The sequence below is a fragment of the Mercenaria mercenaria genome, chromosome 13, assembly GCF_021730395.1.
Source record: "Mercenaria mercenaria strain notata chromosome 13, MADL_Memer_1, whole genome shotgun sequence".
Lineage (NCBI taxonomy): Eukaryota > Metazoa > Mollusca > Bivalvia > Venerida > Veneridae > Mercenaria > Mercenaria mercenaria.
The window spans coordinates 7,526,790-7,554,241 of NC_069373.1; the positions used below are offsets into that span (position 1 = coordinate 7,526,790).

Here is a 27,452-nt window from a genome sequence, read left to right on the forward strand (position 1 = left end):
ATATATATATATATATATATATATATATATTCATTTTACTGTCAATTCGCCGAATAGTGGAGTGCACTGTCTTACGGACAGCTCTTGTTTTTCACAAGATTTAGACCTTTCTGCTTAAAATATTTTGGTTGATCATGCTGTTTGGTCATTTGTTTGTAAAACCTAAGGGGAAAAGGCTAATACATTTTTCTGCAAAAATACTAGTTTATGTTTTTTTAGTGTTACTATGTGGTTGTTTTTTGTTTTTTTTTTTGCAAATAGAAATTGCTTGCAACAAAAAGATCAAGAGATGTAATGAAAATAGAGATTTTTTCTAACTGAACTTTCTCTTGCTTTTAGCTGAGCAGATCATAAAATGCTGTTCATAATTAGAACAGGTTCTCTGTACAGTTACCCGGGTAAGTGTTTGTAGGAACCACCATCAGATTCTCGTTAAGTAAAATAAATACAGATTTTTTTGTATATGGGATGGATGAGAGAATGTATGGTGAGTGATATAGAAACAAGTGGTTGTCTTGATTGCCTATCTCAGCTCATACTGACAATTCAAAATGTAGTCTTGAACATTACAACAAACCAGATTATCTGGTTAAAAACGTGGTAGGTGGTTACGTTTGCTTACCTCAAATCACTTGCCCCTCTGACAACTCTCTAGGGTTGAAAACACACTTGGGATGTATTTTCTGTTCTGAACAAGCCATCCAGGTGTCTTATAGAAGGTCACAAGTTGTACCCAGGTGCCATGCCTGCCAGAAATAATGCCTATAGAGGGGCACCTGTAGTCTTCCTAAGCCCTTGAAGCCAGATGACTTAGCTATGTTGTTTGTCTCAATAGAATAATTTGAAATACTGAAAAAAGATGTATTCTTTCATGTGATGTATATAAACACTAAATGTAACATGTGAAATAGAAAGAAAAAAACATATTCTTTCCTTTTAAATGTATATTAAGTATGTTTTTATTTATATTTTTACAATGAAATTGGTACCATAGAAATACTAATTCTGTTGTAGTATTTGGCCTGTTCTGTAAATTTGTAATAAAGAAGGAAACTTGCATTTCTCCCTTTGTATAGATCTGTACATGTCAATATAGTTCTTAATGGCAAAAGTTGATGTTTACAGTCTATTATAATGATACTAAAAAGCTAAAAACTAATTAAACGTCTTTCATAGGAAGTGAAAAGCCAGTCTATTCTGGAGATTTTCATATAAAGAAGTGACAGTAAGAAGCCAGTCTAGTACCTCATGCTGTCATTGTATACATTTCTTGAATATGAAAAAAGTTATGTGAAAAGGTTCTCTAACAACACAACCATTTTTGTAGCATTTTTTTACTTGTAAAGTGTAATATAAATTGGACCCAAGCTGATATTTCTGTTCAAAATTTGTGATCCGATTAATTTGACACAGGCATTAAGATGAAAATATATTCAAAGTTAAAATTGATAGCCTTACAAAACTGCTTTGAATGTGATGGTATGCCTTTGATACTTACCTTACATCCCTATGTCGAATACTTCATACAAAAGTTGGTTTGTTTGAATGTAAACAGTGTCTGGCCAATGGACTTTTTAAAAGAAAAATGTTATGCACATTTGTATAATGAAGAATGAATACAAAAACTGACTATGTCGGATCATATAAATATTTTAGTTCTAAATTGTGAGGAAATATTGTTTCCTGTAAAAGATTTTTAAAGGCAGAAAATTGAGATAGTATTTGCACTCTTTTCAGTGATAAATATTTTTGTTAAGAATAGAAATACTGGAATATAACAACATGCAGAGTTTGCATGGAGCTGGTGGAGTTGATATTTTTTTTAGCTTGACATTTCGAAGAGTAAGTAGAGCTATCCTACTCACCATGGCGTCGGCGTCACACCTTGGTTAAGTTTTTCGTACCAGTCCGTATTTTGACAAAGTCTTTTGAGATAAAGCTTTGAAACTTTCAACACTTGTTAACCATCACCATGTCCAGTTAAAGGCAAGAGCACATAACTCCATCAAGGATTTTGGCTGAATTATGGCCTCTTTTCGTTTTGACTTAGAAATCATGGTTAAGTTTTTCGTACCAGTTCATTTTTAGCTCACCTGTCACAAAGTGACAAGGTGAGTTTTTGTGATCGTGCAGTGTCCGTCGTCAGTCGTCCGTCCGTAAACTTTTGCTTGTGACCACTCTAGAGGTCACATTTTTCATAGGATCTTTATGAAAATTGGTCAGAATGTTCATCTTGATGATATCTAGGTCAAGTTCGAAACTGGGTCACGTGCCATCAAAAACTAGGTCAGTAGGTCTAAAAATAGAAAAACCTTGTGACCTCTCTAGAGGCCATATATTTCAAAAGATCTTCATGAAAATTGGTCAGAATGTTCACCTTGATGATATCTAAGTCAAGTTCGAAACTGTGTCACGTGCCATCAAAAATTAGGTCAGTAGGTCTAAAAATAGAAAAACCTTGTGACCTCTCTAGAGGCCATATATTTCACAAGATCTTCATGAAAATTGGTCAGAACAATCACCTTGATGATATCTAGGTCAAGGTCGAAACTGGGTCACGTGCGATTAAAAACTAGGTCAGTAGGTCAAATAATAGAAAAACCTTGTGACCTCTCTAAAGGCCATATTTTTCATGGGATCTGTATGAAAGTTGGTCTGAATGTTCATCTTGATGATATCTAGGTCAAGTTCGAAACTGGGTCACGTGCGGTCAAAAACTAGGTCAGTAGGTCTAAAAATAGAAAAACATTGTGACCACTCTAGAGGCCATATATTTCATGAGATCTTCATGAAAATTGGTCAGAATGTTCACCTTGATGATAGCTAGGTCAAGTTCGAAAGTGGGTCACGTGCCGTCAAAAACTAGGTCAGTAGGTCTAAAAATAGAAAAACATTGTGACCTCTCTTGAGGCCATATATTTCATGAGATCTTCATGAAAATTGGTCAGAATGTTCACCTTGATGAAATCTAGGTCAAGTTTGAAAGTGGGTCATGTGCCATCAAAAACTAGGTCAGTAGGTCAAATAATAGAAAAACCTTGTGACCTCTCTAGAGGCCATATTTTTCATGGGATCTGTATGAAAGTTGGTCTGAATGATCACCTTGATGATATCTAGGTCAGGTTTGAAAGTGGGTCACGTGCCTTTAAAAACTGGGTCAGTAGGTCAAATAATAGAAAAACCTTGTTACTTCTCTAAAGGCCATATTTTTCAATGGATTTGTATGAAAATTGGTCTGAATGTTCATCTTGATGATATCTAGGTCAAGTTTTAAACAGGGTCATGTGTGGTCAAAAACTAGGTCAGTAGGTCTAAAAATAGAAAAACTTTGTGACCTCTCTTAGAGGCCATACTTGTGAATGGATCTCCATAAAAATTGGTCAGAATGTTCACCTCGATGATCTCTAGGTCAAATTTGAAACTGGGTCACTTGCCTTAAAAAACTAGGTCAGTAGGTCAAATAATAAAAAAAACTTGCGACCTCTCTAGAGGCCATACTTTTCATTGGATCTGTATGAAAGTTGGTCTGAATGTTCATCTTGATGATATCTAGGTCAAATTTGAAACTGGGTCAACTGCGGTCAAAAACTAGGTCAATAGGTCTAAAATTATTAAAAAATTTTTTACCTCTCTAGAGGCCATATTTTTCAATGGATCTTCATGAAAATTGATCTGAATATTCACCATTATGATATCTAGGTCAGTTTCGAAACTGGGTCACGTGCAGTCAAAAACTAGGCCAGTAGGTATAAAAGTAGAAAAACCTTGTGACCTCTCTAGAGGCCATATTTTTCATGAGATCTTCATGAAAATTCACCTTGATGATATCTAGGTAAAGTTCAAAACAGGGTCACATACCTTCGAAAACTAGGTCAATAGGTCAAATAATAGAAAAACCTTGTGACCTCTCTAGAGACCATATTTTTCAATGGATCTTCATGAAAATTGGTCAGAATTTTTATCTCGATAATATCTAGATCAAATTCAAAACTGGGTCACATGAGCTCAAAAACTAGGTCACTATGTCAAGTAATAGAAAAAAAACGACATCATACTCAAAACTGGGTCATGTGGGAAGAGGTGAGCGATTCAGGACCATCATGGTCCTCTTGTTTGACATAGTCTTTTGAGATAAAGCTTTGAAACTTTCAACACTTGTTTACCATCACCATGTCCAGTTATAGGCAAGAGTACATAACTACATCAAGGATTTTGGCTGAATTACGGCCCCTTTCGACTTAGAAATCTTGGTTAATTTTTTCGTACCAGTTCAGATTTTGACAGTCTTTTGAGATGAAGCTTTGAAACTTTCAACACTTGTTATCCATCACCATTTCCAGTTATAGGCAAGAGTACATAACTCCATCAAGGATTGTGGATGAATTATGACCCCTTTTGACTTAGAAATCTTCGTAAAGTTTTTCGTACTAGTCCACATTTTGACAATGTCTTTTGAGATAAAGCTTTGAAACTTTCAACACTTTGTTTTCCATCACCATGTCCAGTTATAGGCAAGTTAATTTGTAAAAAAAAGCCAACCCAGCAATATTACTATATTTCAATAAAAAATATGGCAATAAGAATGTTGACATGTTTAATAACTCAGATTATGTCTAAAGATCAGCTTGAAGCTTAGGAATAATAGGCATATAAATCTCACAAACAAGAAGAACACAGGCCTTACACATTTATCAGTGTGTCAGTTATTAAAATCCACATTGAACAAAACTTTAATTCATATTGTTGATGTGAGGATTGTGTAAGACTGGATTATGTTTTGTCACATGTTAAATTGTCTTCCAGCACCCTGTTATAGTTAGGCGATACTGACAATTCTCTTTGGTGCTGTGATCCTGTCAGTTTATGTGTGTCTTAATGAAAGAAGAAATTTTGTTGAGATCTATTTGATTTCGGCCATTTAGTTGACAAGGCAACTGTCATGTTGGCATTTAGATGGTATTTGTATGGTAATTCTTAGATATATTGGATATTGGACAAAAACTCTTGAGGTACTGAAGTAGAAAATCTTATTCAGCTAATGGATTGATATTTACTATAAGAATTGTTGCTTCTTGAAAAGATCCTGACTCATTACTAAAAATATGGTAATTATGGTCCTTATACTTAAAAGTATTTTTAGTAAGAGCTTTGTTTAGAACTTTGAACATCTGATCATTTACACAGTCATGTTCATGTTAACTGGTTTAATAGTGCTGTATACAAGTTAGAATTTCACTGGAGATGTTTTAAAAATTTGAATTTTTGCCCTATCAAGATTTTATATATCCTTGTCTGGTCAAAGTTTGTGGATATAAGAAACAACCATTGCATGCATATTTGAATAAAATTAACAAACAGCAACAAATGTATACTTAATTACAATAAATATTTAATCTATTTCTTTTTAAAAGACATGCAAAAAGCATGAAAAATACCATAAACCTTCCAGAAATATGCAGAACAAAACATGCATGTCTGTTAGTTTTCGTGCTTTCATTTTCGTGCAAGTTTGTGGATGACGTCATCAGTTTGTGTGCTTACGAGATATATTGTCTAAACTAAACCGAGGCTGTCAAGTTAAAATGTAAGCAAAGCAGACAAGATGATATTTAGGAAATAAAATTGGTCTATTGAATTCATTTGTTTAAGATGAAATTAGTTAAAAATGCCTGTTTGAAACAGTTACAGTCAATGTAAGTTAGAAATAAATGAATTTCAGAAGCTACACACAGAAACATAATTTCTATGGAGTTATGACCCTTACCTTAAACACTCTCATAGTTTGCAGACCTTGGGTGAAGATGTAATTTTTTAATTGTATTTTGATAGTTTAACTGCACTGTACATTCTGTCAGCAACAAGAGATAGTTTTGACTCTTAGAATTTATATAAAACATTATGTTAGATATATCCAAAGCATGAACACAGCAATGTAAAACGATCCTTCTCACAACAAAAATATTGTTATAAATTGTTATTTGGCACAGCAGTATAATGATTTTTGTGACATTTTCTAATACTTCAAAATAAGGAAGACGTTAAATTTGCTTTCCCTGATCTCTTTAATAGTGTTCCCAGCCTGCAGCCAGATTTTATGGTAATTTTCTATATTTGTGCCTGAGAATCAGCTTGAGGGATGATTTGGTTAAAATTTCAATTAGTAGAGATTTAATAGACTTTCGATTCTTTTAAGGTTAAGCAGTAAGGCAAGGATTTGATCCTGGCAAAGACATTAACAAGGTCTCTGATTCTCTGCGGGTGTAATCAATGGGATTTACATTATTTTGCATCTTTTCTCATAAGAAAACAATCACAGAATGAATCTATGAACCCTAGAAATGGCTAGACATTGTAATTTGTTTCTTTATCTGTTTGAAATGTGTCATTGTAAAAATTATTAGTATGAACATTCTGCATCATTATTGTCTCATTTCATGTCTAGCTGCTTGTATTTTTAGCTTGACTGTTCGAAAAATAAGTAGATCTATCCTACTCACCATGGCGTTGGCGTCACACCTTGGTTAAGTTTTTCGTACCAGTCCACATTTTGACAAAACCTTTTGAGATAAAGCTTTGAAACTTTCAACACTTGTGTACCATCATCATGTCCAGTTTCAGGCAAGAGTTCATAACTCCATCAAGGATTTTGGCTGAATTATGGCCCCTTTTAACTTACACACCTTGGTTAAGTTTTTCGTACCAGTTCATATTTTGTGTAAACTGTTTGGCATATGGCTTTGAATCTTTTATCTTTTGTTTATTATAACAGTCTCTGTAGGCAAGAGTACATAACTCTGTCAACTATTTCGGCTGATTTATGGCCCTTTTCGGACTTAGAAATTGGTTAAGTTTTCATACAAGTCCATGTTTTGTCAACACTATTTGACATGTGGCTTTGAAACTTTGAACACTTACTTATCATCATGATCTCCATCTGTAAGGCAAGAGTACATAACTCTGTCAACTATTTTGTCTGAATTATGACACTTTTCATATGCCCGTCTCTGAAAGAGCGGGGCTTATTATGTAAACACCAGTGGCGGGTGGGCGGTGTCCAAAGCATGTTTGCTCTCTTAAGTTAAACAGTTTTCATCCGATCTTCACCAAACTTGCTGACAATGTTTGTGGGCATAATATCTCAGCCAAGTTTGATAACCAACCAAATTGCCCTAGGTACTCATGGATTATGGCCCTTGAAATACTCGAAAATCTGCGAACTCTTTAGTCAAACAGTTTTCATCCGAACTTTACCAAACTTGCTGACAATGTTTGTTGGCATAATATCTTGGCCAAGATCGATAACCATGCAGCCATATCGCCCCAGGCACTGTTGGATTATGGCCCTTATATTACTTGAAAAATTGCAAATTTAGCCTTGTCCACTCCCAGCCAAACAGTTTTCATCTGGCAGGCGTAATTTGTGACCTGGTCTGGCACTCTTGTTGTACTTGGAAATTGGCTCAGTTTGGTGAATGTTTTGTCAAAACTGATTGACATGTGGCTTTGAAACTTTGAACACCTTTTTTAGCCCACCATCATGATGATGGTGGGCTATTAAAATCACTCTGCGTCCGTGGTCCATCCGTCCGTCATTCCGTCCGTCCGTCCGTCCGTCCATCCGTCCGTCCGTTAACAATTTCTTGTTATCGCATCTCCTCAGAAACTACTGGGGGGATTTTGACCAAACTTTGTCAGAATGATGTATTGGTACCCTAGTTGTGTCCCCTGAAAATCAGACTGGTTCAACAATTTATGAGTGAGTTATGGCCCTTTGTTATTTCTATAATTTATATAGATTTATATAGGGAAAAACTTTGAAAACCTTCTTGTCCAAAACCACAGAGCCTAGGGCTTTGATATTTGGTATGAAGCATCATCTAGTGGTCCTCTACCAAGATGATTCAAATTATTTCTCTGGGTCAAATATGGCCCCGCCCTGGGGGCACATGGTTATATAGACTTATATAGGGAAAAACTTTGAATAACCTCTTGTCCAAAACCACAGGGCCTAGGGCTTTGATATTTTGTATGTGACATCATCTAGTGGTCTTCAACTAAGATTGTTCAAATTATACCCCTAGGGTCAAATATGGCCCTGCCCTGGGGTCATATGGTTTACATAGACTTATATAGGGAAAAAACTTTGAAAATCTTCTTGTCCAAACCACAAAGCCTAGGGCTTTGATACTTGTAATGTAGCCTCATCTAGTGGTTCTCTACCAAGTTTGTTCAAATTATCCTCCTAGGGTTAAATATGGCCCCGCCCCGGGGTCACATGGTTTACATAGACTTATATAGGGAAAAACTTTGAAAATCTTCTTGTCCAAACCACAAAGCCTAGGCTTTGATACTTGTAATGTAGCATCATCTAGTGGTTCTCTACCAAGTTTGTTCAAATTATCCTCCTAGGGTTAAATATGGCCCCGCCCCGGGGGTCACATGGTTCATATAGACGTATATAGGGAAAAGCTTTAAAATGTTCTTGTCAGTAACATACAACATTCAAACTTGGACCACATGTATATTTTTGAGTGGCAAGATGAACCTTGACATGAGTTGACCTTGATTTTGACCTAGTGACCTACTTTCACATTTCTGTAGCTACAGCCTTCAAATTTGGACCACATGCATAATTTGTCACTGGAAAAAAACTTTGACCTTTATTTTGACCTAGTGACCTACTTTCACATTTTTTGAAGGTACAGGCATCAAATTTGGACCATATGCATAGTTTCGTGTTTCAAAATGAAATTTGACATTGATTTTGACCTAGTGACCTACTTTCACATTTCTCAAGCTACAGCCTTCAAATTTGGACTACATGCATAGTTTTGTGTACCGAAAAAAACTTTGACCTTGACATTGACCAAGTGACCTACTTTCACATTTTTGAAGGTACAGGCTTCAAATTTGGACCACATGCATAGTTTTGTATTCTGAAATAAAATTTGACCTTGATTTGACCTAGTGACCTACTTTTACATTTCTCAAGCTACAGCCTCAAATTTGGACCACTTGCATAGTTTTGTGTACTGAAAGACCTTGACCTTTACATTGACCTAGTGACCTACTTTCACATTTTTAAGGTACAGGCTTCAAATTTGGACCACATGCATAGTTTTGTATTCCGAAATAAAATTTGACCTTGATTTTGACCTAGTGACCTACTTTACATTTCTCAAGCTACAGCCTTCAGATTTGGACCACATGCATAGTTTTGTGTACCGAAACAAACTTTGACCTTTACATTGACCTAGTGACCTACTTTCACATTTTTGAAGGTACAGGCTTCAAATTTGGACCACATGCATAGTTTTGTATTTCGGAGTAAAATTTGACCTGGATTTTGACCTAGTGACCTACTTTTACATTTCTCAAGCTACAGCCTTCAAATTTGGACCACTTGCATAGATTTGTGTTGTGTACGGAAATGAAATTTGACCTTGATCTAGTCAGTAAGTCTTGAAATTTGGAACACTCAAAAATGGCACATTGGTGGGCGCCAAGATCACTCTGTGATCTCTTGTATTGTCATGATCTCCATTTGAAGGCAAGAGTACATTAATCTGTCAACTATTTTGGCTGAATTATGGCACTTTTTGGACTTGGAAATCAGTTTAATGTTTCATACCAGTCCAGATTTTGTAGGCAAGACTTAATATAACTAGGACAAAGACTTTAACTCAGTTATGGCCCATTTTTATCATAGAAATTAGTTAAATTTGCATACCATTCCATATTTTGTCAGAACTGTTTGATATATGGCTTTGAAACTTTGAACACTTTTTTACCATCATGGTCACACATTGCCATATAGTGCAATTAAGACTTATCCAAATCCACAAATATAGGTACATTGTTTGTCTTATGTATTTTTTAGCTCATCAGAGCACAAAGTGCTCAAGGTGAGCTATTGTGACCAGTCATTGTCCAGTGTCTGTCGTCGAGCATTGTCCGACATGGGTCGTCTGTCGTCTGTCAATATTTGCCTTTTTAACACTCTAGAGGCCACATTTGTGACCCAATCTTTGGTCAGAATGTTTTTCTTAATGATCTCTAGGTCAAGATTGAAACTGGATCTTGTGGGGTAAAAAGCCAGGTCAGTAGGCCAGATCGAATGAAAATCTTGTTAAACTCAGTAGAATTAGTCAGAAGGTCAAAAACTAGATCACCTGGTCAAATCAAAGGAAAAGCTTGTTAACACTCTACAGGCCACAGCTGTGACTAAATCTTTATGAAATTTGGTCAGAATATGTGTATAGATGATCTCTAGGTCAGGTTTGAAACTTGGTCATGTGGGGTCAAAAACTAGGTCAGTAAGCCAGACCAAAGGAAAATCTTGTTAACACTCTATGGAGTCCACAGTTTAAGTTTGAAACACATGAGAATTAGTCAGAATGTTTGTCTTGATGACCTGTAGGTAAAGTTCAAATCTGGGTCATGTGAGGTCAGAAACTAGGTTACCCAGTTAAATCAAAGGAAAAGCTTGTTAACACTCTAGAGGCCACAATTATAACCCAATCTTTATTAAACTTGATCAAAATGTTTATTTAGATGATTTCTAGGTCGAGCTTGAAACCGGGTCATGTGGGGTCAAAAACTACGTCAATAGACCAGATCAAATGAAAATCTTATTAACACTGTAGAGTCCACAGTTTAAGTTTGAAACTCATGAGAATTGGTTAGAATGTTTGTCTTGATGACCTCTAGGTCATGTTCGAACCTCAGGGTCATGTGGGGTCAAAAACTAGGCCAGATGAAAGAAAAATCTTGCTCACACTAGAATCCACGGTTTTAGTTTGAAACTCATGAGAATTGGTCAGAATGTTTGTCTTGATGACCTCAAGGTCATGTTCGAATCTGGGTCATATGGGGTCAAAAGCTAGGCCTCAGGCTAAATCAAAGGAAAAGTTTGTTAAAACTTTAGAGGTCACAGTTGTGAACAAATAAAACTTTATCAGAATGTTTGTCTTGATGATATCTAGGTCAAGTTTGAAACTGGGTCATGTTGGGTCAAAAACTAGATCAGTAGACCAGATCAACTCTGGTGAGTGATATAGGGCCATCATGGCCCTCTTGTCTTCTTTTGTCTGAAAATCTCTGATGATATTTTGACCAAGTCTTCGAACAGTCGAGCGTGCTGTCAACAGACAGCTCTTGTTGCCTAAGGAATGAACAGTGTTTTATCAAATTGTATAGAAATTCTAAAATGAAAATTATCTTAAATTTAAGAAACAGAATTATTCTACATGAACCTGTAATCTATTCAGATTAATTAGTTGCCCATCTCCTGAAAGTGTTTAACTTCAGCAGGCTATTTGTTCAGTGTTAGTTATTTGTAGTGTTCTTTATTTAGTTCAGCTCTGTTTCTGGTATGATATTACTAAGACCTTTCCCAGTTATCCCTGTCAGATGCTCCCATGAAATGATGAATGTTTAATAACCCTCCACTGATTACTTTTACCTGCTGTTTATTTGTGAAGGATGCTGACCAGGTATCTCTTGCAGATAGTACAGGCAGGGTGTATTGTTTACCTTTCTTTGAACTAACCTATTTCTAATTAGCTCACCTGCCTTTATATTATTATTATTCCTGATATGTTATAATTTGTAGATTATTTATGAGACACTGTATTTACCCTAATAAGATTTTCTCATTTCATTTTCTTTTGAGAGTGTGTTTGTTACAATAGACAATTATTCAATTTTTCTTTTTTCTTTTTTTGTTGTTGCTTTATTCGGCCTTTCCTTACATATAGATCTATGCACAGGCAATCGTGATAAGATTTGTCTGCAGAAAAATAATTATTTAAGAACGTTGTATTAATTTGGGAATGCACAGCTAGTCAAAATGGTGTTGGACATTAAAAGAAAACTGGGGTATTTTTAGACTTATCTTGGATTTCAAGGTTTTAAGTCATTAGTACATAATATATTTCTCTGGATCCAGGATAGAAAGGTTTAATTAAAGTACCCAGTATCGGGTTAAATATATTGATTCTAATCTTTCAATAGGATCAGCCTGGAATGATTATAATGAAATTTCCTTTCCTATTTAGTACATTGATTAAACCATCTGATGTTTCAATATTTCCAATCAGACACCAGATGTCCTAGTCAATACTGTACAGTGTATAATCCAGGTACCAGCTGTTGCCAGGTTTAGAAATTCGAACATACCAGAGGAGGAAGGAAAAAAAATATATGGATATATACTGATGACATTTTCATGTTATACTCAGTTAAACAAAAAGAATGTGAAGCTACAGTAATGGAATTAATAAGTGTTGAGCCAGAAAATTAGAAAAAAAAGTTGGAGAAAAAAGGAGTATAATTGATTGGAGTAAAATTACATTCATTTAGTATAATTCTATCATAGATAATATTATAATATTATGGTGTTATTTATATGTTTATGGAATTTTGAAAATTATTTCCAAAACTTGGTTGTTAAAATGTAGTATTTTGTTATTTACAAATGGTTTTTAGCTTATATTTTGGTATAATCTGCAAAAAAATATATTTGATAGATTAGTGGTTTTGCAGCTCTTTGTTAAAGAAAGGACAAAGAATTTGAGGTTATTTTATGAAAATGTCTTGAGACAAAGAATATAAATATTTTATCACTTGCTAATGTATGTAATGATGTTAACGAGTTTGTCATTACATTACTTAGCTAGCTGGCTTAATGACACAAATGCTTGTCAACCACCTCAGGGAATATTTCCTTCATTCATTCACTGCTCATTATATGGTAATTGATCGTTTGAACCCATGTGGCTGTTTTTCTTAATATATAATGAATTTGGGTGATGGTAAAGTGAATTATTTAAAATTAGTTTTGCTACTGGAAATTCTTTTAAAGGTCATTAAACGTGTGAAATTGATCAAAGTGGAGTGGAATGTTGTTATTGAAAACTTTTAATAGTATTTTTTTCAGTTATGTTGTTGTTGGTTTTTTGAATTTTTTTGGATATGTTTGTTGTCTTCAACCTTCCCTGTTAGCTCAGTAGGTAGAGCACACAAGACAATCAGACAAGAAGCGGCACCTTATCATTCTTAAGGGGAAGATGTCCTTCACTTGCAGATAATGAACAAGTACTAACATGACAGCAATGGAACTGACAACCAATATAACTTACAGTATTTAAAATGGTGTTAAACTTATACCTAAAGACAACTGGCATTAATGAGTCCCCTACTGGTGGAACACCGGAGTGGGCTATAGGAATGCCCTCCATCCATCTGTCCATTGGTCTATCAGTCCACAAATCTGGATCCTGCAATCACTCAAAAAGTATTCAAGCTAGGTTCATAAAACTTGGTATGTATATAGAGGGCAATGTGTAGATAATGCACATACATGACTAAAATGCTTGTAGGTCAAAGGTCAACGTCACTATTGAAGGTCAAGTAAAAATTGTTTCCGCTCTATAACTTGCATATGCAGTGATGGATTACCTTAGTGGTACACACAAATGTTCTCCATGATGAGACATGATCTGTGCTTGTTGGTTAAAGGTCAAGGTCACTGTTTAAGGTCAAGTGAAAATTTGTTTCTTCCCCATAACTTAATTGCATTGGAGGATTTTTTTATTACAGCACAGAAATGTTTCCCATGATTAGACTATTTGTTACGCACATGATCCATGGTTGTTGGTTAGAGGTCAAGGTCACTATTGAAGGTCAAGTAAATATTTGCTTCCCTTCCATAACTTTTATGTGCATTGATGGATTATCTTAATACTGCACACAAATATTCCCCATGACGAGACAGTGTGATGTACATGATCTATGCTTGTAGGTCAAGGTCCCTATTGAAATTTAAGTAAAAATAGTTTTTGTTTCATAGCTCCTAAATGCCTTGAAGCATTTTTAGCTCGACTATTCAAGGAATAGTCTAGCTATTCTACTCACCCTGGCGTCGGCGTCACACCTTGGTTAAGTTTTTGCATGCAAGTACATACAGCTATGATTCAAATGCATATAGCTTTGAAACTTATTTTTTCTTTTTCTAGGTCAATTACCAGCCTCACTGGGTCAAGTTCCATAACTCTGACATGTATTTTGAGCAAATTATGCCCCCTTTTGGACTTAGAAAATTCTGGTTAAAGTTTTACATGCAAGTTACTATCTCCAAAACTAATGCAGATTCACATGTGTCTTCGGGGTTATAAGACTAGTTGATAGCAGCAAGTCCCATAACTCTGACCTTCATTTTGGTCAAATTATGCCCCCTTTTGGACTTAGAAAATTCTGTTTATAAATTTGCATGCAAGTACATACAGCTATTACTAAAAGGCATATAGCTTTGAAACTTATTTTTTCTTTTTCTAGATCAATTACCAACCTCACTGGGTCAAGTCCCATAACTCTGACATGTATTTTGAGCAAATTATGCCCCCTTAATTTTGGACTTAGAAAATTCTGGTTAAAGTTTTACATGCAAGTTACTATCTCCAAAACTGATGCAGATATTGAATTGAAACTTTACGTGTTCGGGGTTATAAAACTAGTTGATAGCATCAAGTCCCATAACTCTGACCTTCATTTTGATCAAATTATGCCCCCTTTTGGACTTAGAAAATACTGTGCAAGTACATAGTCAGCTATTACTAAAAGGCATTATAGTTTTGAAACTTACTTTTTTTTTCTAGATCAATTACCAACCTGACTGGGTCAAGTCCTATAACTCTGACATGTATTTTGGGCAAATTATTTCCCCTTTTGGACTTAGAAAAAATTCTGGTTAAAGTTTTACAAGCAAGTTACTATCTCCAAAACTTATGCAGATATTAAATTGAAACTTCACATGTGCCTTCGGGGTTATAAAACTAGTAAATGTTGATAGCAGCAAGTCCCATGACTCTGATTTTGGTCAAATTATGTCCCCTTTTGAACTTAAAACTCTTTTGATATTTAACCTTTTTGGGTAATATTTTCCTGCTTCTGGGACAATATTTCGAATAGTCGAGCTTGGCTGTCTTACGGACAGCTCTTGTTAGTCTTAACACAGTTGCAAACAACTATAGGGGACAAACACTAACAAAGTCTTATACCGGTAGGGGACTTCTGTACTGCCACTGCAATACTCAGTCACTTGTTTGTCTTGAAGTCCGACAAGAAAGACAATTCAGCCAGTCTTGTGTCTTGGGATCTGCTTTGTTTGCACATCATGTTTCTTAGGACCTGTTTTGTTAACATATCACGTGTCTGTGACATGTCTTGTTAGCATATCATGTATTTTGGGACCAGCCTTGTTAACACATAATGTATTTCGGGACCTGCTAGCACATCATGTGTCTTGTGACCTGCATTGTTAGCACATCATGTATCTTGGGAGCTGTCTTGTTAGCACATGTTTCTTGGAATCTGCCTTTTTAATATATTGTGTGTCTCGGGACCAGTTTGCACATCACATATCTTGGGACCTGTCTTAATTTGCACATGATGTATTTTGGGACCTGCCTCGTTAACACTTCATTTATCTTTGGACCTACTAGAACATCATGTATCTTGGGACCTGCCTTGTTAATACATTATGTATCTTGGGACTGACTAGAACATCGCATATTTTGCGACATGCCTTGTTATGGCATCATGTGTGTATTTTGGGAGCTGCCTTGTTATGGCATCATGTATCTTAGGACTTAACATTGTTTACACGTCATGTATCTTGGGACCTGTTAGTGCTAGCACATTATGAATCTTTCCTGCCGTATGAAAATGCTGTGTCTGTACGATCAGTTTTTATAGAATAATAGACGTCTCATTGCTAAATACATTGCATGGTTAATTTATCAATAATATCAGTGATCAATGATAGTGTTATATACTGTGTTATGACTGGTACGTACCCTCTCATTATTCATACTTTGTATGTATAATTATGTATTTCTATTTTCTGTCATATTAGTCGGACATAATGTCACACAGCTATAATTTTATACTCACTTGTTACTCATACTTTGTATATATTTCTATTTTGTGTCATATTACGAGGGTTCAACGCAATAAGGGGGTATCTACATATAATAACTATATGTAGATACGCCCTTATTGCGTTGAACCCTCGAAATTTAGTCATGTCCTTTGTTCAAATTGAATTAAGACATATTTGCTGTGATAAATACAGGATCCAGTGCAATAAATATGTTACAGTTCCAAAAAGTTTTGAAATGGAAAATATAATGTTTTTTTATCAGGGTGGGACAAATCCACTCATCCACTCGTAATTACAAGTAGAAAATGGCTCCGGGTGAGTGGAACTTACTGTAGTACTCATCCTACAGGACGGGTGCAATTTTTAAGCAAAAATATAATAAATCCAATTAAAACGGAGCCTGGAAGAAGTCAGATAGCTAATTTAGGTCTAAAAAAAGATAATTTGCTGTTTGTAACTCAAAACTCTGCCTTTACGATATTGCATTATCACATTAGCTAGATGCTCAGTAGTCCAGAACAAGATTCCGGTATGTACTGTTTTTAACAGACTTAAAAATAAACACTTTTCTTTAGTGAATTGCAAGACAAGTACAAATTGTAGCAGGACGAGTGAAAAGTCTAGGCAGCTCTTCCTAGAGGACAAGTTGCTTACATTTGAATTTGTCAGCCCTGGATTTTATAGTCAAGTTTTCTAAATATTTATCAATGACAAACCACAAAATTGCATGACTATTACTGGGATTTAAGTGCCTATTTAACAAATATTTTTAGTAGTTCATTAATTGGCAGTTATAGAACCACTCCCTTGTTGATAAGATTACTGCTTTCTATATATGCAGTAATGGATGCATTTTTAGATGGCTGAAAACATTTCACTATGTTTTAGCTCCATCTAGACATTATAACTGCAGTTGGAGATAAAGATGACTATTTGAGGTGTAACTATGTAAGAAAGAATGTTTAAAGGTTTTGTTTCGAAACAGTTTTAAGTCAGTTGAACAGGGTATAGTGATCAGAAGACAATTGGCAATTGTGTATAGTAGTGAGTTATGTCTCCCACCACACAGTGCACAAGTGTGGGAGACATATTGATTTACTCCAGTCTGTCTGTGTGTCTGTCGGTCACAAAGCTTGTCTGCACTCTAAGTCGAATATTTCTCATCCGATTTTCACCCAACTTAAACAAAATGTGTCTGACAATAACACCTCGGCCAAGTTCGATAACTAGCCAAATCGGTCCAGGCATTTTGGAGTTACGGCCCTTGAATTACCAAAAAATCGGCCATTTTACTCTTGTCCGCACTCTAAGTCAAACATTTCTCATTTGATCTTCACCAAACTTGAACAAAATGTGTTTTACAATGAGGCCTTGGCCAAGTTCGATAACTAGCCAAATCGGTCCTGGCATTTTGGAGTTACGGCCCTTGAATTAAAGAAAAATCAGTCTTTTTACTCTTGTCCGCTCTCTAAGTCGAACATTTCTCATCCGATCTTCACCAAACTTGAACAAAATGTGTTTGACCATAAGACCTCAGCCAAGTTCGATAACTAGCCAAATCCGCCTAGGCACTTTTGAATTATGGCCTTTGAATTACTGATTGGATCCACTCGTCCAAACCATCTAATTGGATCCACTCGTCTAGACCATCTAGAGAAACTAGACATTTTTCATAGGGGCAATTTTGGGAGACTTGTGCTTTTCTCAAAAGCATCTCTTGTTTTACTGATTTTCAGAGAACAACTCAGTACTTTCTCTGAATCAAAAAATATTGGTCTGATTGGCATTACCTATATGAATACTACTGAAATGGTAGGTAAACAAAGAGTCAGTTTTTTTCCTCAATATTTAGATACCTAAAATAGTTCTTTAGCATTGCCCAATGCATAGAACTGATACAGACAAAGCTGTTTTTCCTGGGGTAGAGCTAGTACTGACCTCTTGGTTATTAGGGAGACACTCAGGAGTACCTCAGAATTTTCCATTGCCTAGACAGGGATTCGAACAACAGACCACCAGAAGCGTGTAACCATTAGACCACCAGGCCACCTGTTTTTGAGTCAAAAATTGCTGTTTGCTGACAATTAGGAAAGCCAGAATCAGTGGTGCCAGACTGGAAAGTAAATGTTTGATGTGTGGTTTATTTGTTCTTGATGTATATCATCTGTTTTGTTTGTCTATGATCTATGAGAATATTGCACTTCAGAGGAAATCCTGGCTTTATTTAGGAATTCTTTACATGGTTAGTGTTACTTCCAGTAATAATACAGACATAATAGAATAAACAATACCTCCCTTTGTTACATTCTCTGTTATCTTTGGAATTCTGTTCGAACTCCTACTCCAAGATAGGAGAAATAAGAGTTTGCAAAATAAGATGTTGGCCTTAATCTCTGTCTACCTTTTCAGCACCAAGTCCAGTGTATTGTCTTGATTTGTTAGCTACACCAAGGTATTGTAGTTTGTCTAATTTGATATGTATGTCCATCGATCAGTCCATCACACTTTGTGTCAGTTTCATAATCTGCCATATAATTGTTCAAGGAGATTTTAGAATTAGTTGTCACAGATAGTACCCCATAAAGATGTCACATCCTGTGTGCAAGTCCTTAGACTCCTAGCTCCAAAGTGAAGCATAAATTTGTGTCCGCTGAATGTCTTTTTAACCACCAAAATGAAATTTATTTAATAAGCATCAATTGTCCAGACAACTTACAGAGTGCAAAACCCAGGTCAAATCTAATAGGAAAATTTTAGTTTGTCTGCTCCATATCTTAACCACTGGAAAGATTTTCATAAAACAAGCATCAGTCGTTAAACTGTCAAGACAACATGCAGAATTCACAACTCAGTTCATTAGGTCCAAGGTCAAGATCGCACTTGAAGGCCAAAAGTCACGATCACGACATTTCACTTTCCCTACATCAAAATAGCATCTGGTGGTAGTAATCGGCTATAGTGATAGCTCTAGTTTTATATTTACTATAAATATTCTGTCTCGGCTATTAAAGGTGTGACTTAACCGTTATCTAATATCCAGACTGCATTACACAACAAGGTGTTACGTAACGGTTGAGCTATTGCATGAGGTTTGAACCATTGCTTGTCATTTTCAGTTCCATCATTGGTGGTTTTAATTCCACATTACTGTGATTATCACCAACTATCTTGCTTGCTCTTATCAGATGACAACTTAAAATGATTGAAACTGTTAACATGTACAGTATGAAATTTACCTGGCCTAGTAATAGTCCAAGATTCAAAATGTATTTGGGCTTTTCATTTGGAGTAAAGTGAGTTGGTCTATTAGTCAATCAGAGGTAGGCAGTAGTTTTCTTTAGTTATTGTCAGCAGCTGTCTTTCCTTCTTTAAGGTGAAACTGTTCCATTACTAGATGTCAGTGTTCCCAATCATAATAAAACATGACAAACATGTTCCACCTGGGTCAATGGGTCACACTTTGAGGTCAAAAGTCAAAGACAGCTCTTTTTGAATAGTAAGGGAGCTGTCAGCAAGTCAAATTTTTACCACAATTGAATATAATGACAGTTAGTGTACTTGAAGGGAACATACTGTATACAGGGACACTATTTATATCAGAAGTATATACTTAACCCTTACCCTGCTTAATTTCAATAATGGACTGGTCCATCTTTCAATTTGGACAGTACCACTTATTACTCAAAGGGGTTTTCACTGAAAATTTACTGACTGAATAGCGAACAGTGCAGACCATGATCAGACTGCACGGATGTGCAGGCTGATCTTGGTCTGCACTGGTCGCAAAGGCAGAATCATCTGCCGCCAGCAGGCTAAGGGTTAATGATTAAAAGGTTTAAAACAAACAAAGTGAACTTAAGTGTGATATAGGAAATATAACTTTCATTGATAAACCTAATCAGCCCTGTCAATTTTATGTATTGTTTTCATAATTCTATTTTTTGCAATTTGATAAGCCCCTGTTGAACAATAACCTTTTGTTTCTGTGTACAGATGAAAAACCTAATGCAAAAGAAAAATTGTCAGTGAGAAAGATTATTTGTGAATGTAAACAAACAAGTCAATTAAAGCTGTGCTTGCAATGGTACTTAATACTGGGGGTTGGTTTCCGCTGCAAACTACTTAATCTGCTATGTAAGACGTGCAGTACAGTATACTGACTAATATGTGACATGAAATGAAATGGAATTTAAATATTTTGCATTTATGCAATGAAATTTAAATATTTCAGGTTTCTTAATTTACTGTTGCTTCATGACTTAAAACCACAATTCATTTTAAATGAATCTTTGTATGTTTTCTGAAAATGGCAGTATACTGGTTTGTAGCTTCGTGAAGTAAATTTTAAAATCAGTGTAATTTCTAAAGATCAGTTCTTTTGATTGGATTCATTTGGTGAGAAATTAGAGATAATTGTAATGTTAAATGGGAGAATGTTCTGTGCACAATGAGCAATTTAATGTTTGGATCTGAAATCGAGGAGGAAGACAGAATTTACTTCAATTGTGTTACAAGGGAAGATCAATTAGTTGACATGCGTTTGTTCATTTGTTGTTTGTTCCGTTTGATCAAGATGCTGTGTGAAGCTTTTGAAGCACATTGGGGATTTATTGAACAGAAATATTGACAAATTGTCATGTGTTTTCCTTGCCAACTGTCTCCATGTCTGTGTGTTAATTTACCTTGTCAGGTCATTATAAGCATCTGCATCCCTCACATTCTTTGAACATGATGAGGAACTGTCAGATTTTTTTAAACATCATTATTCTTTGTGGACAGGACCAGTTTGCAGAAAAGTACTTATAAATGTCTGCTTTACTTTGGCATTATTCATGTTATCAGGATTATTTCAGTATTACATTTTTTATCGGAACACCGTAAAATTGATCTGGATTAATTTGATTCTTTAAAAAGTAGTAGATTTGGAAATTTAGTTATTTCTTGTTTCTTATTTATTAAACGTCGCACCAACACATGATAGGTCATATGGTGACCTTCCAGCTTTAATGGTGGAGGAAGACCCCAGGTGCCCCTCCGTGCATTATTTCATGACGAGCGGGAACCTGGGTAGTCTACCACCGACCTTCCGTAAGCCAGCTGGATGGCTTCCTCACATGAAGAATTCAACGCCCCGACTGAGGCTCGAACCCACATCGATGAGGATTAAGTGATTTGAAGTCAGCGACCTTAATCACTCGGCCACGGAGGCCCCTGAAATTTAGTTATGAATATATACGAAAGTTTGTGTGAATTTTACTAAAGCTTTATGTAGAATGTTAATTGTATAATTGTTACTTTATAGTGATTTATTTTAACTCGATTTTGATTAATAATTCAAGCTTATTTGAATCACTGTTGAGTCCACTTCCTGGAAAAACCAGTACTGGTGTTGTATTAGAAGGTGCAGTTCTGAATCCAGTTGGGCTCAAACTTGCATTCCTTGGGTTGAGAGGCCTCTCCATTTTAGTATATTTCATTTATATAAAAAACTTAAAAAACGATACAGGATTTTATTTTTGAAATCTTTGAAGACTTGTCTGTATGAAAATAAATTGGTGTGCAGTGATGAAAAGGATCCTAAATTTAAACTGTGATAGATTTTTGTTGAATCCGTCTCCTGTAAAATTCAATTTCCATTGTTTGAGATTTTTTAGATAAGTAAGGTGCGATAGCAGAAATGTTTTGCAAATTGATTGTAACTGGAAACTGTGTTTTGTAATTGCAGACAACTGAACTATGGAACAGATATTTAAGTGCAATTATAACAGATGATTACGTAGTGTTCATTGATGATAACGATTGTACAAATGTTTGAATTAAATGGGTATCCATATATGGCAACGCTAAAAGCTTTCAGTATTCTGCTGAGCTGTTACAGGTTGTCAGATTGTCTGAACAGCAGTTTTTCATTTGTTCAAAGACAGAATTTGAATATGACACATACATAAAAGAATTAAAGCTTAGTGGTGAAACATGTTGGACATGAGAAAATTTGAAAATTTAAAAAGTGGAATAATGTTAACTATTGTTTCAAGCTTGATATAATATTGTGTGCAATAAGTAACTTTGTTTCTTTTTTTGTAGGAGATAAGTATTTGAATTGGCACTCCTTGGTTGTCTTGAGGTGAAATTTAAATGATTAAATTCAGTAAAATTTTGAAGGAATTTATCAAGGCTTTACCTGGAGTTATTGAATAGATATTAAAATTCCTACCTATGATAAGTACTACAAATATTGTTCATCTTGACATTCAACAGTTGTCCAAGTGTTTATATTGTTATGTTTAAAAAGCAAAACCCAGTTATCTTGCTTTTTGCAGTCTAAAAGTCATTGATTAAACTTGAAGGAAATGTTTGTGATATTTAATGCAGTAAAATGTGAATTTGTGTAATTTCATTTAAATTTCTTAGTTTTGGCAGTGTAAGAGGATGTAATTTTAAACTAAAATGTACTAAAACGGTGATTGACAGAGGACTGTCCTCTTGTGGGGGTCTGTCTCTGATTTACATACAGTAATTGACTTTTTTCCATGACCTTTAAGTAATTTGTTTTGAGGCTTTAAACTATGTGATCATTATCCACCAGGTCTTTGATACAGGTCACCTAGCTCATTGTTTTTGATTGATTTCCATTTAATCAAGGTGCATTATGGAATTAAGGTAGCGGCTTCATATAACAACAAATTTATGCTTGGATGGTGGAATGTTTTATTGATGAATTTCAGGCTGGAAGGCAGGGTAATGAGGATTTGTAGAAAAGCTGTAGTGTTTTTCACTAGAAGAATTCTTTGTGAGGACTTTGCTAGGATATTTTAGGTCAGGATGGTGGATAAGATTTGAAAAACATCATTAAATTTTAACAACTTTGGTAATTGTAAAAATTCCAGGATTTTGAATATAAACAGCAAAACAAATCTTGGCAGTGTGCTATTATTACAGGCAGTTTGGTAACATTTGGTTTCTCAGGTAGAATGATGCTACCTGTTTGTCTTGGAATTATTGAAGGCACACAATGAAAGAATGATTGATTGGATACCTAGATCTATTTTACAGCTGTTAATAAATTTCCTAATGTTGAAACACAACCCAGTGACTTACTTCTATTCTATGTGATTAAAGGGACATGTGCAGTTGTTAAGGAAATTCCTGTATCTTCTATGAAGGGTAGGGGTGCAGGGGATAAGAAAATTTCTGATCATTGGTGCTAAAGTGCCAATAGATTGATTTCAAGTTTACCACTACCAAAAGCTTTTAAGAAGAAGTTAAGTTTTTTTGTGGTTGATGTTTTCTAATTGAAATAAATGTGTGGTAATTTCATAGTATTTGTAACAGTACAGGTGAAAATATCTTATATTTGATTTTGTGTTCTGTTGTAAGATTTTTGTTCTTCTGTCTGTTATTTAGTTTGTGTTTGTTTTGAATTTGTTTTTGTTTTCAAAGCAAAAACATGATGTGCTAATTGTACGGAAAGTTCATTGCATTTTTGAGGATGTTACAGTTATATTAGCAGGTGTCTGGGGGATCAGCATTTATTGTATGTTTATACTTTCTGGAAGGAGAAAAAAATGTTGAAAGGTGGATATATGTTTCTTTTCATCTGTTACATTATAGCATGTGTGTTAGTGCAGTTCATATAATAAAAGATAATTCAGGTGCAAGAAATGGTATTGTTCAGTAATTGAAGGCAATTTGGACTGCACCAGATATCCTGTTTACTGCATGAATTAAAAAAAAAGTCTTGTGTTTGAAGGAACTTGTTATAATATAAGGTCATCCAGAGCCACAGATACAACTGACATTTCATGATAATTTCTTTCTGTTTAAAGGGACTAGCCGCCATATCATTCGACAACAACAAAAAGATAATATTTTTTTTTAGATATCTGGAAATAAATGCTATATTTCTTAAGTAGGCTTTAAAACTTAATTATTGACAAACTATATGTTAGGGAAACACATGAGAATTTGCTGTTTTTACTACTTTTTACGATGAAAGTCGAAAAGTGTTTATAACGCTTTACTCAAGGTAAACTGTCTCGATTATAAGTATCTATATTTTGAAGTCATATTTCACTAATTCTGCTATAGCGTTGTTGATTATGAAGGCGGGAAAATGTCTTTATTGATACGGCGGTCTGGGGTTCAATTCCCGATGCGGTCACCATTTTTATCTCCACTATTCGGAGAATAGGGGGGCTGTACTACTCGCACTCTTCTTGGTTAAAGTTTTTCACAACCTTTGTTTTTCTGTCATATCTTTGTTACTATTGCTTATATCTTACTGTAACTTCACATAAACATTGTCCAGTATACAAACAATGTATGTGTAGGGGCTGAGCCCATTATACCCAAGGTCAAGGTCACCAAGCTGTTATACTTAGGTTATTTTTAAGGTTAAAGTTTTTCGGCAACCTTTGTTTTTCTGTCATATCTTTGTTAATATTGCTTCTATCTTACTGTAACTTCACATAAACATTGTCTAGTATGCAAACAAAGTATATGAAGGGGTTGAGCCCATTATACCCAAGGTCAAGGTCACCAAGCTGTTGTACTTAGGTTATTTTTAAGGTTAAAGTTTTTTGGCAACCTTTGTTTTTCTGTCATAACTCTGTTACTTTTGCTTATACCTTACTGTAAGTTCTCATAAACATTGTCCAGTGTACAAACATAGTATATGCAGGGGCTGGGCCCATTATACCCAAGGTCAAGGTCACCAAGGAGTTATACTTGGAATTATTTTCATACCAAATTTTTTTCGAAAGCTTTGTTAATAGACATATCTCTGGTACATTAAAAGATAATGACTTGAAATTAAAAACGTTTGTTTATAATCATCATCTGCATGTGTGGTTACATACCCCATAACTCTAATTGTATATTTGACAGAATTATGCCCCTTTTGTACTTATTATTTTTTTTTACAATGTTTGCTTTCTGGATATTACTTTAATGCAATATAAGATAAGACTTGAAACTTAAAATGTATCTTTATCTCCATCATCTGCTTGTGTGGTAACAATCTCCATAACTCTGATTTGTATTTTTGACCAAATTATGCCCCTTTTACACTTAATCTTTTTTAACAAACTTCATTTTCTGGACATAACTTTGGTACTATATAAGATAATGACTTGAAACTCAAAATATATCTTTACCATCATCATCTGCATTTGTTTTAACAATGCTAATAACTCTAATTTGCGTATTTGATGGAATTATGCCACTTGGTGTATCTTCTTTGTAAAGTAGAGGTCTTTTATTCAGACATATATTCATTTTACTGTCAAATCCCCGAATAGTGGAGCGCACTGTCTTACAGACAGCTCTTGTTTCTTGATTTGGAAATTTTAAAATATTTTAGAAACAAAAACTCGTATATTCTAATGTTCATAATATGACCATTAACTTCAATCTGAGAGAAAGGTTATTTTAAGCCAAATCTGGAGGTCAGTGCCTAGCTTTAATTAGGTTCCAGATATTATATATGATAATTTTTTTCTGTTAAATATTTTGTGAGGTGATTGACCATGAACACGTTTTTTTATGGGCCTAAATGGTCTCATATAAAAGTAGTAGTTGATATCTGAACAGGTGGTTGGTTGTCTAATGTACTCATGAACTGTATGGGAAATAATTGTTCACATATGACATATGGTTCTCATATACTCATCACAAGACTGAAATTGTCATTTTACAGTCTCAAGGTGGTTAAATGGATTATCCCAGGGAGAATCATTATTGGAGAAAGTCCCTTGGAATCTGTACACTTCAAAGTAAAGAGCACAGCTAGTTATTAGAAAGGCATGGGTTATTAGATTGTCATAAAAGCTGTTGCCTGATTGCAGTACTGATGGAATATAGATAATTTTCCTGGTGAAAATGTCATTTGGACTCATTTTCTGTAATTTCTGGTAGTTAGTATGTTTCTGATGTGAAATTTCATGTGATATTCCAAGGTGTTTCTTTGAATAGCTTTTTGTTCAAATTGATTTTGACCCAAAATCAGATTTTCTTATTATTCAAATATATAAATGTTCTCTTCTGTTCAATACTAAGAGCATGTGTATAATGTTACCTATTCAGGGAAACGATAAAAATAATGCATTTAGTGACTTCACCCAAAATTGAGGAAAGCACTTTGAAGGCACTTGATTGTTTGTATCTAAGAAATTAAAGGCGGAAGTTATTAATTGAAAGTCATTGACTGACCATAATTAGAAATAAAAAAGAAGCAATTGACAATTCGTGATGTAAGAGGAAAAATGTCATTAAGCAAGTGTTCTTATGTTTATGTAGAATAAAGAAAAATGCGGATAAAAAGTTTTTTGATCATAAAATTCAATGTACTGTACTTCTGATAAGAAAGAAAAAGCGGCAGTTGGTTATGAAAGTTGCTTTTATAAAGTAGCTCAATGGAAATGTCAAAGAAAAAGTGTGGATTAACTATGGCTATTTCCAAGTGTAAGAACATTCAGGACTAGAATGTCAGCTTCTGAAAAAATTCAGAGGAATAAAAAATCAGTTGGATTTGAAGATGGGACTAAAGTATCACCTCGTGAGTCTAGAAGTAGGTCACGAGGAAGGATACGTGATCGGCGTGCAAAGTCAGTGGATTTACGTGGCAATACTAAGGATGGGGAACCTAGAAAAAGGGACCGTAGTCTCATTGGGCTTGTTAGACAAGGTTCACGGAAGTCTGTCACAAGCCTTGTTAAACTGTTTGAGGCTGGCAAAAGCTTTTATGTAAGTATACTTTAATTTTATTATACATGTAATATAAATGATAGTTATGAATTCAAACAGGTTTGACAGTCCATTGAATTTTTTTTTTCTGTATCATTTGCTAGAAGTGATTCTTGGTTTTCAACATACTTATGTATATGTTAGAGTTAATTATTATAATTGTACCCGTTTAAGCCTTGTGAATCTTTTCTAGCGTAACTGGTGTGGTTTTATACATTCTCTACCCAGATTTCCATAGTCTACTGTTAATTTCCTCCTTCTTCATTCTGAAAGTATGAAAAAGGCATTTTTATGAAAAAGACTAGACTGGCTCCCGTCCCTATGTTTGTTCTTATTTACATATATCAGTTTTCTTCATTAAGAGGGAAGTAACTCCAGAAGGTTGTTTCTACATTGAGATTTTTTATTGCCCCTGGCTCCGAACATAGGTATGGTTCAGCCATCAGATAAAATTGTGCTATTTTAGAGGCGTAAAATTTTCTTAAAAAATGTTTCCGGTATTTATATAAAAATAATCATGCAGCCAGGGAGCCAGGCTAGAAAAAGACTGAAGTACCAGTCTTTTCTTATAAATAATAAAGGCATTGTAGTTGCAACTGAAGATCCAGGGTTACATCCCTTAGACTACTGAGCAGAATTTGAATGTTCTCCATACTCTTTTCATGGATATTAGACTCATCACATCCAAAAGGAGGTGAAGCAAAATCATGGGAAGATATTCATACTGGGTTGTATTTTAAAGATTTTTAGCTTACCTGAGCACAAA

At 34.9% G+C, this 27,452-nt stretch overlaps 1 protein-coding gene across 7 annotated transcripts in view; it reads left to right on the top strand.

The window, feature by feature from the left end:
- Window positions 1–27,452, top strand: part of LOC123529976 (FERM domain-containing protein 4A-like) — a 184,167-nt gene that overhangs the window by 14,204 nt on the left and 142,511 nt on the right. Inside the window, exon 1 of one of the 7 annotated variants that reach the window (XM_045310624.2) lies at window positions 25,779–26,686. The exons of 2 other annotated variants lie outside the window; for them this stretch is intronic. In XM_045310624.2, the coding sequence (XP_045166559.2) occupies window positions 26,426–26,686 (261 nt within the window). In that variant the 5' untranslated portion in view covers window positions 25,779–26,425. Of the gene's footprint in view, window positions 1–25,778; window positions 26,687–27,452 lie in introns of those variants that run through there. 4 more of the 7 variants (XM_045310628.2, XM_045310626.2, XM_045310625.2 and 1 more) reach the window with 4 other exon arrangements.